This window comes from Pavona decussata, unplaced genomic scaffold (genome assembly GCF_977016875.1).
Source record: "Pavona decussata unplaced genomic scaffold, jaPavDecu1.1 SCAFFOLD_45, whole genome shotgun sequence".
Taxonomy (NCBI): domain Eukaryota; kingdom Metazoa; phylum Cnidaria; class Anthozoa; order Scleractinia; family Agariciidae; genus Pavona; species Pavona decussata.
In genome coordinates this window covers 885,440-902,200 of record NW_028145467.1, presented here as the reverse complement: position 1 = coordinate 902,200, position 16,761 = coordinate 885,440, and the positions used below count along the sequence as shown (strand labels likewise).

The 16,761-nt window shown below is 36.7% G+C and overlaps 1 protein-coding gene across 3 annotated transcripts; it reads right to left on the bottom strand.

Annotated features, from left to right (window-relative positions):
- Positions 1-124: 124 nt before the first annotated feature.
- On the bottom strand, positions 125-16,416 carry LOC146482551 (uncharacterized). Of its 3 annotated transcripts, none has more exons than XM_085106983.1 (14): positions 16,283-16,416; positions 14,229-14,241; positions 10,996-11,125; positions 10,568-10,664; positions 9,709-9,769; positions 8,982-9,118; positions 8,502-8,552; positions 7,666-7,768; positions 5,391-5,439; positions 4,671-4,766; positions 3,670-3,800; positions 2,738-2,928; positions 1,306-1,382; positions 125-432 (listed from the first exon to the last, which is right to left on the bottom strand). In XM_085106983.1, exons 1-14 carry the CDS (start codon positions 16,308-16,310, stop codon positions 307-309), a joined length of 1,290 nt encoding a protein of 429 aa, XP_084963109.1. In that variant the 5' UTR covers positions 16,311-16,416; the 3' UTR covers positions 125-306. The 3 variants fall into 3 exon arrangements, with proteins under 3 accessions (XP_084963109.1, XP_084963111.1, XP_084963110.1); XM_085106985.1 differs by having other exon boundaries at positions 9,730-9,769; XM_085106984.1 differs by lacking the exon at positions 14,229-14,241.
- Between the last annotated feature and the right edge of the window lie 345 nt (positions 16,417-16,761).

Genomic DNA, 16,761 nt, shown 5'->3' with positions numbered 1-16,761 from the left:
GGAAAAACCCAGAAATGGTAAAACCACCTAAATAAAACTGCCCCTGATCCTCAAGGTTAGCTATTTTAATAGCATTAAATTGTATTTAACTTTGGCATGCAGATACCATATCCCAGTCATGAAAAATTTTAAAATACTTTTATTTCCTGTGCGGATACAAGTAAATAACAGCACTGGTTACTTATTCTTGTGGATAGTGTTTCCTGTTGTGAAAAATAAGTCATGTTCCACCAATTTAGTGCTAAACATTTAATCTGCAAATTTTGTGTTTCACAGTCTTTGTTGATCAGACTCCTAATTTTTGTTTTATCCTTTCTGTCCAAGATTAACTGTAAACTCTTCAAATCTCTGTATATCCTCCAGTGTCACCGTGCTGGTGTTGCGTGACAAGACCTTGAGGAAATCCTCAAGCGTCACAGGGCGAGGTTGTACCTGTAGAACACAATCATCAAATTATAGTCAACCAAATAATTAACACAGCAAAAGTAACTATGAAAATGATGACGATGATGGCATTGGTGTGGTGGTGGAAGTGCTTTATTCACAGCATATCTACAGTGAAGCTCTTCATTTGTGAGTTTACTACGTACATCAACCAAAAAATTTAAAGGCTGGCAGGGGCCTAATAGAAAGAGCCTAATTCAAATTTTAGGTTAAATGTTTGGTTTTAACCCTTTCCCTACCGAGACCCACTATAAAGGGTCCTGAACTCATAACTTGGTCAGTATTTGTTCAATTACAGTGAAATTTTGTCAGCAAATTGATCTTGGAAAGATCTTTGCATTTCAAAGGCAAAAATGGTACCCTCTGGTATCTATGATGTGGTTTACCACCCCTATGATTTGTGGAATATTTTCATTTAATGCATTTACAGACTCTCACATATCTCAGAGTGTTCTATGCATTAGAAGCTACAAAATAAGCTACAGTTTTGAGGTATACCCATCACATGAGCCGATCAGTGAAATTTTGTAGTTGTGAAGTTTTTTGTTTTAAAACCATTTCCATCAAAGACCTGACTTGCTTCAGTTATCTTGATTTCAGAAATGAATTACACCCATCAAGACCTTTTAAACGGTATGTTACATTAGCAAGCTGGGTTTTTCTTTACAGTTTTGGAAAAATGGGCCAAAAAAACTTGGTAGGGAAAAGGTTAACCAAACTTTGGGGAAAATGAGACTAGGTTTCTTGGATGAACTGTCTTAGGCCATATGGTATAAATTAGGCCAATCTAAAGAAACACGGTTTTTTTAATTTTTTTTTTTCTTTATAAAAGTTAAAGAATGCTGTTAACAGCCAATGTACCTTTTCTGATGGGAGATCCTTTAAAGATGAATTTATGCAATTTGTTTCTGCTTCTGGACAAGGCTCGTAGAACAAACCTGCAAATTAAACATATTTGCAAAACAAAAGATGGCATCAGTTGAAAGCTTGCATTTTATTCTCTTGTCAGTTGTGAAGGTGACAAAGGAACATTTAGGTGTGTTACGAGGCCAGCTACAAAATAGTTAAGTTACAAGTCTTAATCAAGAATTCAACCAATTGATGTATGAAATTTTCAATATTTCAATATGGTTTATGATGTAAATTACAATATATTGTAGTTCTTTCTTTTTTAGCTAGAGTTAAAATAGGCCATTTAGTTAGGTGTCCACTATTAGTAGAGGGGACTTCTCCCCTCGGCTACATCCCTTTTGTGACACAATAATAAAGTTATCACCATCATCATCATCATCATTATTATTATTACCATGGACATTCTGATTCTCTGACCGCTAATTTAAAAGCAACTGGTAGGGACTTCTTGTTTCATTTCAGAAATCTTTTCGTAGGTCATTGAAGCTGAGGAATTTCCCTTTCCTGATTAGCCTTGCTCTCCAAATCAGTATGATATTTAAGAAATAAAATACTGACAGGTGTCAAATTAGCAATGTCAAAGTTACATTTGGAATGATTTGATTGAGATGTTTGACAGTTATTTCTTAAGTTCTCTTAGGGTTCTTTCCATCCATCAGAACTAGCTGACCAAACTGTTTGGTCCAGTAAACGGAGTCTACCAATTTGCAGGATAATAATAATAATAATAATAATAATAATAATAATAATAATAATAATAATAATAATAATAATAATAATAATAATAATAATAACCTTTCTTTACCCTTGGCAGTGTTTATAGCACAAGTGCTAGTGAGGTCAAGCATTAATTACTTCACAAAGAAATAATTTAAATTAAAAATAACACAGTTAAAAATCCCAACTGGCAGGAGGCAGACCAGCTGGCTATTTACAAACGCAGCCGAGGAGTTGAACTCGGGGTCACTGAGAAACAACTCCAGCTAGCGGTCAGAGCGGGACTTGAACCTTGGACCTCCAGATTTCAAGTCCAGTGCTCTAACCACTTGACCACGCTGCCTCCCAGACAGGACTGATTCTTCATATTCTTCAAAATGGAGCATTCTGAGAGTAGAATGAGCCATTTTGAAATAATATTCAAAACAAGTGGCATATAGACTGTCATCGAGATTGCTGCACTCCAGTTGTGAAATGATTGAACTGGCCAACCAGTTCTGACAAATGGAAAGCACTCTTAGTCAAGAAGAGGCACCTAGTCTTTTTTTAAACATAAACATCCATAAAATGAAGAACAAAAGCCCAGAGTCAATAGCTCCAAAAGCAGAAGGGATTGGTAATCGTATGACAGCAATTGTCCTTGAGGTAAGATCCTCTGTCGTACCTTGGTTGAGTTTCCATTGAGTGTTACCCTCCAGTTCACGGACTGGTTCAAACATGGCGTCTGAGGTGCAATTGGACAAATCACTGCCTGAGAAACTCTCTGTTCTCTGACCCAAAAAACACCAGTCTTCCGCAGACAGTGATGCAGGAGTAGTTGCTAAGTGCATCTTTATCAATGAGATTCTTGCCTCTCTGCAGAAGAAGCAATGATACAATCATCCAAATTTGTTTGGTGGTTGAAAATTACACTAATAATTACTGTCCCAGGTGGTTCTTTCAATCCCTGCAATGGTTTTGGTGAAGTGCACTGATAGACTTCTTTGGTCTAACTTCACTTTGTGTCATGTTTCCAAACAAACAACAGTTAAGTTTCTGTCCTACGAATCAAATACCTTCCCCTCATCTGATGTGTACATATCATGACCATAATCTTGGGGACTATTCTGGGTATTCTCATTTTGGTTTAAGGATAAACAAAATCAGTTCCAACTGAAAAAGAACAGAATTCTGTTTACTCACAGTAAAATGTATTTTGTTCATTTCAATAGTTTGCCCACTGATTCATTCCTTCATTGGCTCATTTTTGTCCATCCATCCATCCATCCACTTGCTCGCTCACTCACTCACTCACTCACTCACTCACTCACTCACTCACTCACTCACTCACTCACTCACTCATTCATTCATTCACTCCATCCATGCATGGATTCTTTTAGGCCTTCATTGATATATTCATTCCTTTATTCAATTGTTCATTCTTTAATGTTCATTCATGATAGACTCCACAAGGATACTTAAGGTCACCATTAAGTACTTTGACTATTTCTACTCTAAAAATTAATTGCCCGAATTAATTAAGACTATGCTCTATGTTCTCTTGAAGATAACCATTTTAAAATACACCTTGTTTTGTTTGGATTAATTTCTACTCACTTATCTGGAAGAGGAATGTAAATTCGTTTCTGAAATCTTCTCAGGAAAGCAGAATCTAGTTCCCATGGACAATTTGTAGCACACAAAAGGATAAAGTGTTGAAGAGATGCACTGTGATCACCTCCCTCCATCTAAAACAATATAATTCTATCAATAATTACAGAAATTAAACTCTTGTGGCAGTCTTTGTGTCGACCAGAGTAGGGTGTTTTATTTCAAACTTACAGGTTATAAAGTGATGGGAATTTTTGAATGAAATAGCTTACAGTCAACTCCCTTTATTGCGGACACCCTCGGGACCGCAAGTTAGTGTCCTTAATAGCGAGAGTCCGCAATGCGGGAATTTATTTCAGTCAAACGTCTGTAATTTATTTTTTGCCCGGGATTTCGCTGCTGTCCATATTATCGGGGTGTCTGTAATAGCGAGGTGTCTGCAAGGCGAGAGTTGGCTGTAGTTATTAGTACAGGATCTTTAAACTTGTGCAGGCAGAGAAGAATAACTTAGTGGCTTTATTTCAGATAAATAATTACACATTTACCCTTAAGTTAATTCCTAATATCAACAGGTATATTCTCCCTCATATTCTCTACATATTTATTGCGGGACTAGTTGAGAGAATTTGTTTATCAATCAATGCATGTTAAATTATCTTTGTTGATCATTTCCATCATTCTCATGACCTGAATGTTTAATCAAGCAGTGATATTGTGAGGAGAATTTAGATGCTGATCACTATTGGGACTCTTAAAGGGTTAACTTATCAAAGATAGAAACTTCTGTAGCAAAATAAGCCATGACACTGCCAGACAGCTTTGATTCATATGAATTGTGACATTTAACATCAACTCTTTGTGAGACAGACCCAGTTGGGACCAGCACCAACTGGCCACTTTACAGAGTTTTGAGATAAAATTATACAACAAAAAAATAGCAAATATTATTATTAGCTATAGATTCATTTAAATGTTCCTAACAATAAAAAACAGCAGATCCTGCACACCTGTTTTAGTAATTCCGTCTTTATTCTTCGGGTGTACTCTTCTTCTCGTATACTCCTCTTTCTACAAATACTGTCAATTTCATCTATAAAAACTACCTAACAACAACAACAAAAAAATAACAATTTAATATCCTTGTCAACGCATACACTGTACGAAAATGTTTGGCTTTTTAATTTAATTTCAGACACTTTTGTGATTTTTAATAGTTTTCTTTCATAATTTCAAATAGAGTCAACTGATTTTCACTGAGTGACAATCAAGTATTTGCCTGCTACTTCTAGTTCCTGTTTGCTTTTTGATTTTAATCATACAGTATTTATTATAAAAAGTGTTTTTCTTTTGCTGTACATGGAACTTTCGTCAACAATTTTATGATCTGCTAAGTATTAACAAAATTATCACAATGCACAGATTATGTACCACAAGGCTGTTGCCTGAGAAAAATTTCAAGGAGCCCACAAGGCCAAAAGTCACAAAGTTTACAGAGCCTGAACTGTGAAATGTTAGATGCTGCTGCAAAAAAATTTAGGTGCCTAGAGCAATTTCTTGGGTGTCCACAGGCTCCTGTTAGACAACACCCTTACACTGGCAATACAGTATAATGAAACTTGACTATTTATAATGATCATTGTATTTTGTTATTAATAAGTTAATCTTGATCTTTAAGATCTTTTAAGGTGGTTAAGATTACATATAAACTGAAAGTTAAGTATACTCACCGACTGACCTTTTTGGTCTCGTGCATTTTGGAAAAGCTCTTTGATGAGCCTATAATGTAGAAGTATAAAATAATAAATAAACCATTACTCTCTGACAGGCTTTACTGTTTCTATCTTGACACTAATTTGTGCCAACACTTTTCAAAAACAAGTCTTAGCAGCTCAACAGGTAGTCCCTTAGGAAAGGATCTTTACTCAGGTTTAGTTGGATGATGGAAATATAATAGGGTTATGAATTATGTACCCCCCCCCAACCCTATCCTCTAATGGATGGCATACTAATGCCAGGGTAGGCTCAATTTCTGCCACTCTCTCAAGTCCAGTCTTTTTTCCTCCCCTGATTGGCTGAAACCAACAATAGAAATCAAACGCAATTCCAGCTGCTCTTCAGGGGAGGAGCGCAGGTTCAATTTCCTTGAACAACGGCTGTTAATCAAGCCTAATGTCAAGGAAGATTAAATAATATAGACAATATAAACTATACATCATTCATAAATATGCTCTCAAAGTTTATCTCATTAATATACATGCAGAATAATTATTAAAACTCTTCAACAATTTGCCTTTTTTTTTCTGAAGTGAAAGTACTGAAAAAAAAAATGTGGACTATGATCTGGCAATCAAGCTTGGCCAAAATGAAACTAACTACAAAACTGTAGCAGTTGGCCAAGAAAACTCTACCATAGTTTTCCAGAATTTAACCACTCTGTACGAAACAATAACATTTATTGAAATCATGTTGTTACTTTTAATAATAATACCGGTAAATTAAAATAATAAATAAAAAAACCAAATTTTGCAGTTCCAGAAAAAATCCATACCCACCCCAAGGAGGGTCATTGGAAATTCCTAGGGGGAGGGAGGTCTTAATTAAAAGCCAAAATTTTAGAAGCAAAGTATGAAGTTAAACTGGAATTTCCTAGGGGGAGGGGGGTGCAAAACAATCAAAGGCTCCTGTGAGCCAACTCGTGAATGTAGATGACACATAGTAATTGAAATTAAGACGGCTACGGAAACTTCCTTGAAAGCTAAAAGAAATTATATCTTTGCCCGATTATGTAACAAAAAATAACCATTCTTGTACTATAAAAATGATTGTTAAATTATTCTGTACAGATTGAATAAGCCGATTATTCTGATGTGCCGATTAAAAAAAAATCACGTGTTTTTTTATTCAAAGTTCATAGAAGCACGCCATGTGCAGCTACGTCATGCAAATTCGTGTCCCCGATAGTCTGGGGCTACTGGATTTTGCGATCGGGCTAGTGGATTCTAACCATCACTTGCCCGATGGGTAAGTGAAGATTTTTTGGGAATTAAAATTACAAAATTACAGTAGGGCAAGCCGATCTCACAAAGGGAAATCTGTTCAACAAAGTATCGCATTACATTTCATATTTTTCCTTTGGAGTTCAGTCCACGCAATCCTCAAGTAAAAATAATGAACTATGACAAGCTCTTGCTAAATAAGAATTATTTATCGACCGCGTCCTTTTGCTTTCCCATAAATTACCAGTTGTTAATTTCGAAAATGAAACATTTTTCCCTTTGAAACCTCTATGAAAGCTGACAAGATCTTTAAGTGTTCATTTCACCAGAAATTTGCATAATTTTGTCTACGACGTCAATGATGCGCGACATGGCACGTTCCACTTTCGCGTGAAAACTGACAAATTAAATTATTTTTTAATTAAATTATTTCTAAATTAAATTATTTTTAATTCTTAAAAGAAACCGCACTCTGTAGAAAAAAACGAAAAAAACCTATAACTTTGCTCAGGTTCAACGAAAAATCTCCATTCTTACACTAAAATGATTGTCAAATTATTCTCTACAGAATGAATGAGAGAATTCTGACGCGTCGTGAAAAAAATTTTCACGTTTTTTTTTTTTTACTAATGGAGTTTACGACCCCGGACTTTCTGAAAAACTGAAAAAACTTGTAACTTTGCTCAGATTGAACGAAAAATCTCCATTCTTGCACTAAATGATCGTCAAATTATTCTCTACATATTGAATAAGAATTTCCTGCTGCGCCGTGAACAACAAATGTTCGCGTGTTTTTTTCCACTAATTGAATTTAAAACTCATTCACTGCGCACGCCCGAAAGTTAACGACAAAACCGACCGACCGACCAAGTCAAAAGTCAGCTATCGCTATAACTCGTTCATTGCGCTACGCGCATTCACGAGTTAAAAACCGTGGGGGGAGTATGGATATTTTCTAGAACTGCACATTTTATTTAAAATTATGCACATTATATTTGTCACGTACTTTTCACTCTCTCCCACCCAGCTGGAGACGAGATCAGAACTGGACACACTATAGAAGACTGAGTTGATCTCTGAGGCCACTGCTTGTGCCAGTCTTGTCTTCCCTGGTTTGACAAGAACTTGTTACAATCACCAGAGGATATAGGCCAGGGTATTGGGATATATGATACATTAATATGGATGTTAACATTCCAAAAATGAAAATATATAGTCAGCGAAATCACAGCTACAAAAAGTGATGATGATAATGATGACAATGATAGGCATAACAATTTAAAAAACCATAATTAATGTTCAAAAACTACCTTAATACAAAAATAGGATGTTGAAATAACCACTACTGTTGTTACAACATGGCTAATTATTATAATAACAATTAAATTAAACTAAAGAAATCTAGTGTTAAAAAATTTTGTTGCAATTTTCTGTAACATAATAATAATAATAATAATAATAATAATAATATTTATAATTACTTATATTGCACTTTTTCTATAAAAATAATCAAAAGCACGTTACAATAATATTATTGAAATAATACCTACAAATTACAAATTGATAACCTACAAACTAATCTGCAACAATTACAATCCTAAAATAAAATTATAAAATTCCTGTTACCTGTTACGTGGGGGTTGTAACATGAAATAATTTACCAGCCGGGTCCCTTTTGTAATCATCGCTTCGCTGTTTTAGATTAAGCTGATAAAATATTTGTTTACATTACTCAAAAACATTCTGACCCTTTCCTTTCTTGTGTGATTTGCAAGCTAAGGTGCTATGAGAGTTGTTTGAGTGGAAATGAGTTATTATTATTATAATAGTACTTATAGTCACCTGTTCCTGGTGGTCCATACAGGAGTATCCTGCGCCAAGGTTGTCGACCTCCTGTCATTACAATAGAATTTGTCTTAAGTAGTACTGTGCGCCATTTAAAGTACTAAGAATTTCAAAATTCTTAGTCTAACAGAATACTGTGCTAGTGTTTCAATTTCTCCGACATCTACAAATTATGTGTACAATGTAGTAATTTGGGTTTTAAATTTTACAAACCAGATTTATGATTTATGATGACCTATGATTATAAGCAATGTAAAAAATGAATGAGCAAAGCAGCAGACAAAACATTGGAACAACATTTCCTGAAGCAATTGAATGTCATGCAAAAAGTCTGGCAAATCTGAGGTAAAACAACAAAAGGCAATCTAAAATGCACTATATATACAGTCATGTATGTCAGTTATGTAGCTGACACCAAGTCCTTCATTGATCATAAACTCCCAGATGGGACTATTTAATTTTCCTTACACGTCTCACCTGTAAATAGATGTGGGAACTGTAGAGGCATGATAATGGCTTCCTTTAATGCCTGTTTTGCATTTGTGAGACCCACAACATCACAAAACTTCACACTCCCTTTTTGTACAATGGTGTCTTCAATTGCAATCTTCCGCCTAAAGATAACGTTTAAACCAACAATATTATTTAACCATATAAACGGTTAAACGAAACTGTTTACTTATAATTAACAATAATTTACTATTCCACAAGTGTCCGTTGGATGATAGATAGCCAAGTGCCAAGTTGGCTTTTGAATCATCTTGTATCCAGCAAGCGCAAGTGGACACTCAGTTACAAGTTGTCCATGCACACACACAAACACTGTTCAAATACGGATACCTCTCCCAAGTGAATTGATATTCAGTCACAGTCCCTGAACAACATAAACATACATTTTCAACCTGCCTTAAGGACAGTGCATACTTTTGCTACTGCGCGTACATTTTGCACATCTCGCAATGGTCTGAGAAATTTGGGTTTCTTAACAGTGGTGCCTGCTAAAACAGAGATATTTTTGCACAGTTTGTAACTATGCAGGAAAAGGAGATCTTGGCAAGGGTCATTGGAATCTGAAAAGAAAATTAGGGGTAACTATGCATTTTTCAGAGATAATTATGCTTCGATTTGGGAAAAAATTCCATACATTGTTTTGTATTTTGGCACTTTTTAGAATCATTGTTGCCTGTAATTAAAACTGACTCACAAATTCAAAGTTCTTGCCAACCTTTTACACTGACTGTCTTCATTCTTCATTGAATCCATTTCTGAAAAGTAAATTTAAAAGCCAAAAATTACATGTTTTAACAGCCAAAAACGATAATTTATTCCATCAGAAACATATATGCTTCTGATTCCATGTAATAGAAGTATCTACTCTATTGTCTAAATTGCTTTGCAAATAGTTTATTTGAATACAAGTTTCCATTAGATATTAATTCTTCACTGTATAGAAAATAAATTCCCAAAAGATGCAATGCAGCAAAATAAAGTAATTTTCTGCCAAAATGAGACAGTCCTTAATATGTTTCTGGTTTTCAGTAGGCACAACACAAATCATGCCGATAGGTGGTCCTTAAAATGCACTTTACAAACTTTTTCCATATCAGAAAATAAGCGTGATAAATGATAAATTACCTTATTATTTAATAAAAGGACTTTTTTTCTGTCAGCTCGAGATATTTTTTCTTTTTTACATTTTTTTTGGCCAGACTGGGACTAAACGTTTTTTTCTGAATTCATGAGTAGAATACTCCATAGATCCTTGAAGTCTTAGCTAATCAGTTAACGGCTAGTGTCTGCTATTACTTTGTGAAAAATTTTGTTTTATATACAAGGTGAAAGAACTGCTCAAAATAAAAGATGTGTGGAATTTGTTTAAAATGTTGCAAGACCCCAGGACATTTATTGAAACCTCCTACACAGGTTATTAGATTTCAAACTCAGATTGATATATTAATTTGCCCTTGTCTAAGTAAACTGATCAGATACATCAATTTCCAAGCCCTGAAGTTTTTGAATTGCTCAAAATGTGACTGTTCATAAACAGCTACCTTTGACCATACCTCGTTCAGTGGCCTTAACTCCATCAAGCTGCCTCTTCTTCTTATAAAGAATCTCAAGATAACTTTCCAGGGAGACAGATAATTCATTTAGAGCCCTCTAGGAAAAAAGTTAAACATCAGCCAGGTCTAAAACATCTGATATAGATTCTTAAACTCTGCACTCTGAGGTGCAGTATATATTACGTGATACAAGAGCTAACACAGTGTGGTGATTAAATAACAATTATTATACTAAGTGTTAATTGGCAGTGAACCTAAATCTGGGTCCATCTACTATGGAACTGATCTAGTATTAACAATAGTGCCCTAATATAACTCTCTTGCACCAAGGTATCTTTCCATCATGCTCAGGGGAGTGCAATTTACAGTTCTGAATGAAATAATGTTTTGCCAAGCTATTCACCAGCCCAGTGTACACACGTACTCACCAACTTAAGTGAATCTTGTTCTATCGGTAGAAGCATCTGAACACAGTGGAATGTGTTTTTACAGTTCCTGATTAACATGGTTAGGTCGACATTATCTGTTTTCTCGCTTTCCGAAACAGCTTCCTCAAGCCTGTGTGCAATTTATACAACAAAACATCAGGTCAATTCCTCACAAGTTTAGACTCCTATACACTAGGAATGCTACACTGAAACTCTTACTCACTGGAAAAAAAAAATCATTGACTCAGGAGCAGGAAATCAAACCCACAACTCATGAGGAGCCGCGTAGAGGTGTTAAAATTAATTAGGTTGAGTGACGGTTGCTATGATCGAATTCCCGAGGTCGAAAGGGGCAATCTATGAACAGCCAGTAAAAAATCAATTTCAGTCGCGTGTAATGTCTAGACCGAGCTTGCCGCAATGCAATGAAGTCTTTGTGACTAGAAAGCTTGGCTTTTGTGGAAATGCACAGTTCACTGGAAACGAAAACTCCTTCGATCTGTCCAGAAGCCTGACCAGACATCGATCGTTGGAAACGGAAAAATGACAATTTTTACTAAAGGTTTTCGTCTTCCCGCCAATCTAATTGGCGCGCTAAATGGTCCCAAATCGACGATCCATAACATGAATGTTTTGTTCGCCCATCGTCTCTACGATGCAAATTTATAGTTTATTTTTCGGCAAGCTAATTTTCTGCATCATTTTCCAATAACTGAATGATAAATAAAGTCAATCGTCAACCTCCATTCGTCCGCAAAGGTAAGTGCGATTTTTATGTACGTTATACATTTGATCAGGACTCGCGATTTCGTGGTTTGGGAAAAAGTGTAACGGCGTCGATCACCAGCTTCCATTTTCCACGTGTGTAGAAACTCTAAGAATCAGAGTCAACACAAAATGTATATTTAAAATGCCTTTTATGATGGTATTATTGTTGCGGTACCGTGTTAGTATTTCAGACGGTACGACCAAAATACCGTGTAGCACGAAAATTTTGCGGGAGTTTTATTTTGCGGATTGGCGATTTTTTGTAGTTTGCGGGAACAAATTTTTGCGGTTCGAGATGACTGAAATTTCTGCTGGGAACTAATTTTTGCGATGCCCTGGTTAAATCACCAGAATATTTAAGTGGAAGAAACCTGAATATTTTCAACTTTTACTGTGCGGTCACAGTTCACTCTAGTTACACATGAGAGACATATCACTATAATAGCTTACTGTGCAAAGGGACTGAACAACGACAAAACAAAAAGCCTACCCCTACCATGCACAGCCAAACACTGTTTCGTTAATATGGTTTGCCACGACCCTATTACCGTATATTAGTTTATAAGAAAGCATGAAAGTATGAATGTTTGAATTACCGTAGCTGAAACCTTTCTAGGCATACAAAGGGGCTTTCGAGTGAAAGATGTAGCAAGTATACAACTTTGAAACCTAACAGAGAGCGGCCTGCTAAAATGCAAAACTATGCCCTACTGTAACGCAATGAGACAGACTACGAGTCGATAACTGATAACACTCTTGTTCAGTTGAACTTCTGCACTTCTGTGCAGGCCGTCTCAGAAGCGCCACTTGAACATGGTTGGTCTGCTGCACGATTCAAACTTGTATTCAAGTCTGTGCGTTCCTTCAGACGACCCATTCGTGCCAATCTAATGTACTGAATTGCTTTACTCTTGACAGCTCTTGTTGCTTTTTCCAATGGAAAATCATGTTAACGTTCTTATTCAAGTCCAATGTATATCGCTCTAGTGGCATAAGTCTATTAAAAGCTGAGTTTTAAATTTGACTGAAGGGAGTTAATTTTTGTGGCGTTTTCGTTTGCGGGTGTTTTTTTCTGCAGGAACTAATTTTTGCGGATCGAGGTGAATCCGCAAAATCCGCAAAAATTAGAACCCGCAAAATTTTCATGCTACACGGTAGATACTGGCAATCAATGTTCACCACGCTGAGTGCGACAAAAGTGTCCAAAAATACCGGCTAAATATTCACGGTTTTATTATGTAAAGTAGTTAGGTCACAGTTGTTCTCTCGGGTGTGTCGCCTGAGAACAATAAGCAATCGGGTGCGTCGCCTTTGCTTCGTGTGCTAACTCTGATAATAATATTAAAAAATTTCTTCACGAGAGATGTTTAACTCGGCCGTTCTTATCTCGGGTGTGTCGCCTTTGCTTTGCCGTGTTTAATACTCGCTGCACATCGACGATAACTTTACTTTTCTCCGGATTTTTGAATTGTCTGGAGGTTTTTTGACTGAACCGGAATTATTCAACTGCACGCAGTGAGTGAATGTTGATTGCTGTAAACTTTTTACAACGCACTGGGGCTCGTATTGCATGAAAATATGGTTTTAAACTGTCAACAGCACTTCCGTAAACAATAGGCCTCCTGTAGCAATCGGGGAAAAATTTGGATGGCAAAATCGGTTGCTAAGGCGTGCGGCTCGCCATGTAAGGGTTACTAGTACACAGCTACATGGCCACAGATGGAAACAGCGCATGAGTGAATCCCATTTGAACTTACATGAGAGCAGGATATTCCCGTAACAAACGTACATAACATGGAACATTGAATTTGTTCAGGGGCTGAGTTTTTCAGTGCAACATTTGCATCATTTGTTAATTTGATATTCTTGAGAATGATTCTACGTTAGTCTCTGACACAAGCATTCTTAGTGCAACTCTCCTTTCGTGGGGAGGTGTGTTGCAGGACAACTCAAAGAAAAGCTATCATAAGCTCCTTTAAAAGTCTTACTTAATCCTTGTCAAGGGCAAAACAGAAGCCAATAAATTGGAGCAAATTAGTCACTAGCCTAGCTCAGTTTCACTGGATTTTTTGCATGCGGCCTTCAATTCTGCTCAAATCTTTTATCTACTGTTTGGGCTTTGTTCTGTGATAAAATGGAAATCTTCCCCATAATTATAGGCTTCTATTGCAAATGAAGTGTAAAGCAAGAGTATAAAACATTGAGGCAACATTTGAAAGCCACGTGCCAAAAATCTGGTGAATCTGAGCTACAACAACAAAAAGCAATCTAAAATGCTATGAGCTCTTCAATAAACACACACTCAAATTATTGCACTCTAACATGTTAAGGTTTCAAACATGATCAAATAGACTTGTGGCAATCTTTCACAGAAAAGCACAGCAGAATCACTTGTTGGTGTTATTTTAGAAATGGCATACTGAGAGACACTGCAAGTACCTACAATTAAACGAAAATATACCTACCAGATCACAGCATCTTTGAATGTAGTGCAGTTCATGTAAAACAATGAAAATGTCATGTCATCATTTCAAAGAACACAGGTTTAGTAAATGAAAGGTCATAGGTCAAACTCATTCCCAGGGTCTCTCCTCTTCCTGTTGAGATCCTGGGAACACTGGGCAAGTTTGGTTATAAATTTGACTCCTGTTAGAAGATCTTAGATTTTTTTTAGTATTCCCTCAGGGCATCTATGGCTATGGGAGAATGATGATGATTATGGTGATTCCATTGCATGGGGGATACTCCTTAGAATTCTTGGTAGGAATGTGCTGGGGTGTCCTCTAAACCCTGAGCCAAAAAATATAGCTTTTCCAATACCCACATTCAGACCCAACTATTAAAATCCATACCGGTTTTCATACCTAAACTCTAAAATCCATACCCATTATCAGAATTCAGACAAAAATGGCTAAATTCTAGACCCATTTTTAGACTGCACAGCTCAAAACCAAACCCCTCGGGACAGCAAGTATCTACACCTTACACAGTGAAATCTTGTCTTACGGACACTTCACTATTACAAACAGCCCGATAATACAGACAGCAGCTAAATCCCCAGCAAAAATAAATTACAAATGTTTGACTGAAATAAATTCCCATTATTATGAACTCTTGCTATTAAGGACACTAACTCGCTAACTCGGTGTCCGGCCGCAATAAAGGGAAACTCTTGAATAATGCAAGGACCACTTGAACAAATAGCAGCAAACTGAAGCCGGATCTTTGGACACATCAGGATCAGCATATTGAATAATAAATCGTCAAACCAAATGTAAGGCTGATTGGACAGCTAAAAAGGGTAATTTTATTGGTAGACACTGAAACTAATAAACTATAACCCTTTTTAGCTGTCCGATCAGCTTTGTATTTCATTTTGGTTTTGCAATAAAGGAATGTGACTGTATCTAAGGAAGTACCCAACCCAGAAGTATTCCCTTGTCACTGACGGATAAAATAAGTCTTTCTCTATACTGTTATATGTATACTTTGGACAGTTGTCACTGCAAAGTCCAAAAAGCATTTGTGCATACGTAACTAGTGGACTTGGCTAGTCCCAAACCACATCAATTACAAATATAAAAGATTATAGAGATCAAGTTTCAGTTGTTTTTCAGCTGCACTATTGTGAAAGGTGGGTCAATCCACTGCACCGACAAAGATGGCGACTGGTACATCTACCCATAATTCTAAGGGTACAAAACACCTCAAGACTCTCACAAAAATACACAGTTCTTAAAGCTTTAAATCAAGCATACAATGTTGTAAGTACAGGGGCGAATAAATCACTAAAAATGTGACTTTCAATGTACCTATTTGGTGTGTTAGGTTCGCAAAGTATTATAGTAAAATATTCATCTGCCATCTTTTTCCATACAGGTTTGCATTGCCGCCATGGCAGGCAGGTAACTTCCAGCGGAGAAAAATCTCATTGTTCCCGTCCACTAACATGGCCAACATGACGTCACATGCAAATCGTCAATATCAAAATATCACAATACGTCCATATGGACGGCCCTAACCGTAACATGGAACGAAAGAATGGCAGAAAATTACCCCTTATCCTAAAACAAGGAACGGGTTAGGGTTAGAATTTAGTGTTAGGGTAAGGTTTACGGTTCAGTTAGGTTAGGGTTAGGGTAAGGGATATAGTTTATTTGGGGTGATATTCCGCCGTTCCGTGTTTTGGTGTGATTTTCCATCATTCCGTCGTTCCGGCTTTTGGGGTCGCCGGTCCATATCGTTTTTCTCTCTCGTAATTTCGTCTCGCTCGATGATTTTTCAAAGGAAACGTTGGGAAATCATTATTTTAAGCTTCTTATTCTTTTAGGTTTTCATACTTCATAAATTTAAGCCTGTACTTGCCTGAATCAAAGCTAAGCGTGAAGCGTGATATGTCTGATATAGGGGTTTATATGGGGAGGAGACGGCTGACATTTCAAGTGATAAGCTTACGGGCTGCAAACATTTAGGCTTTCAAAAAATAAAGCGTTCTAATTTACGAAAACAAATCTCTTACCTGCATAAAACTCTAATCTGTTCATCATAACACATTCTGCTGTTCTGAGGCCCACCAAAACGAACGAAGGCAAGAAAAAGTCCGCCTAAAAGTGCCGCCAGAAAAAACCATTCTTCTCTCTCTGTCTCCCGCCATTTTCTCCTAAGCATCATGGGATGGATCGATTAGACGTACGAGCACGTGACAACCCGTGACTGTCCGGCTTTCGTACGTTTACATAGAGTTACCGGGATGCGGGATAAGCCTTTTTTCGCTGCCGGGATGCGAGATGAAAGAAAATTTGAAGGCGGGATGCGAGAAGGTTAGGAGAGGGGGGGGGGGGGGGGGGGAAGCGGGAATTATTGATTTTTCCGGGCGAGAAAACGGTATAGATAACGACAATGCAATGAAATGAATCAGTAGCCACAGGAGCTTATGGTAGCCATCGAATTTTATCTAGTTTTAGAAATTTTAAAATATTTTTGCAAGTTTTTAGTTAG

Excerpts from the sequence above, each read along its gene's own strand:
- LOC146482551 (XM_085106983.1), bottom strand. The coding sequence starts at position 16,310 with ATGATGAACAGATTAGAGTTTTATGCAG. Across the intron at positions 9,119-9,708 it reads TTGGCAAGAACTTTGAATTT|GCGGAAGATTGCAATTGAAG; the intron begins GTGAGTCAGTTT and ends CGTTATCTTTAG. Across the intron at positions 2,929-3,669 it reads TACATTCCTCTTCCAGATAA|AGAGGCAAGAATCTCATTGA; the intron begins GTGAGTAGAAAT and ends CTTCTTCTGCAG.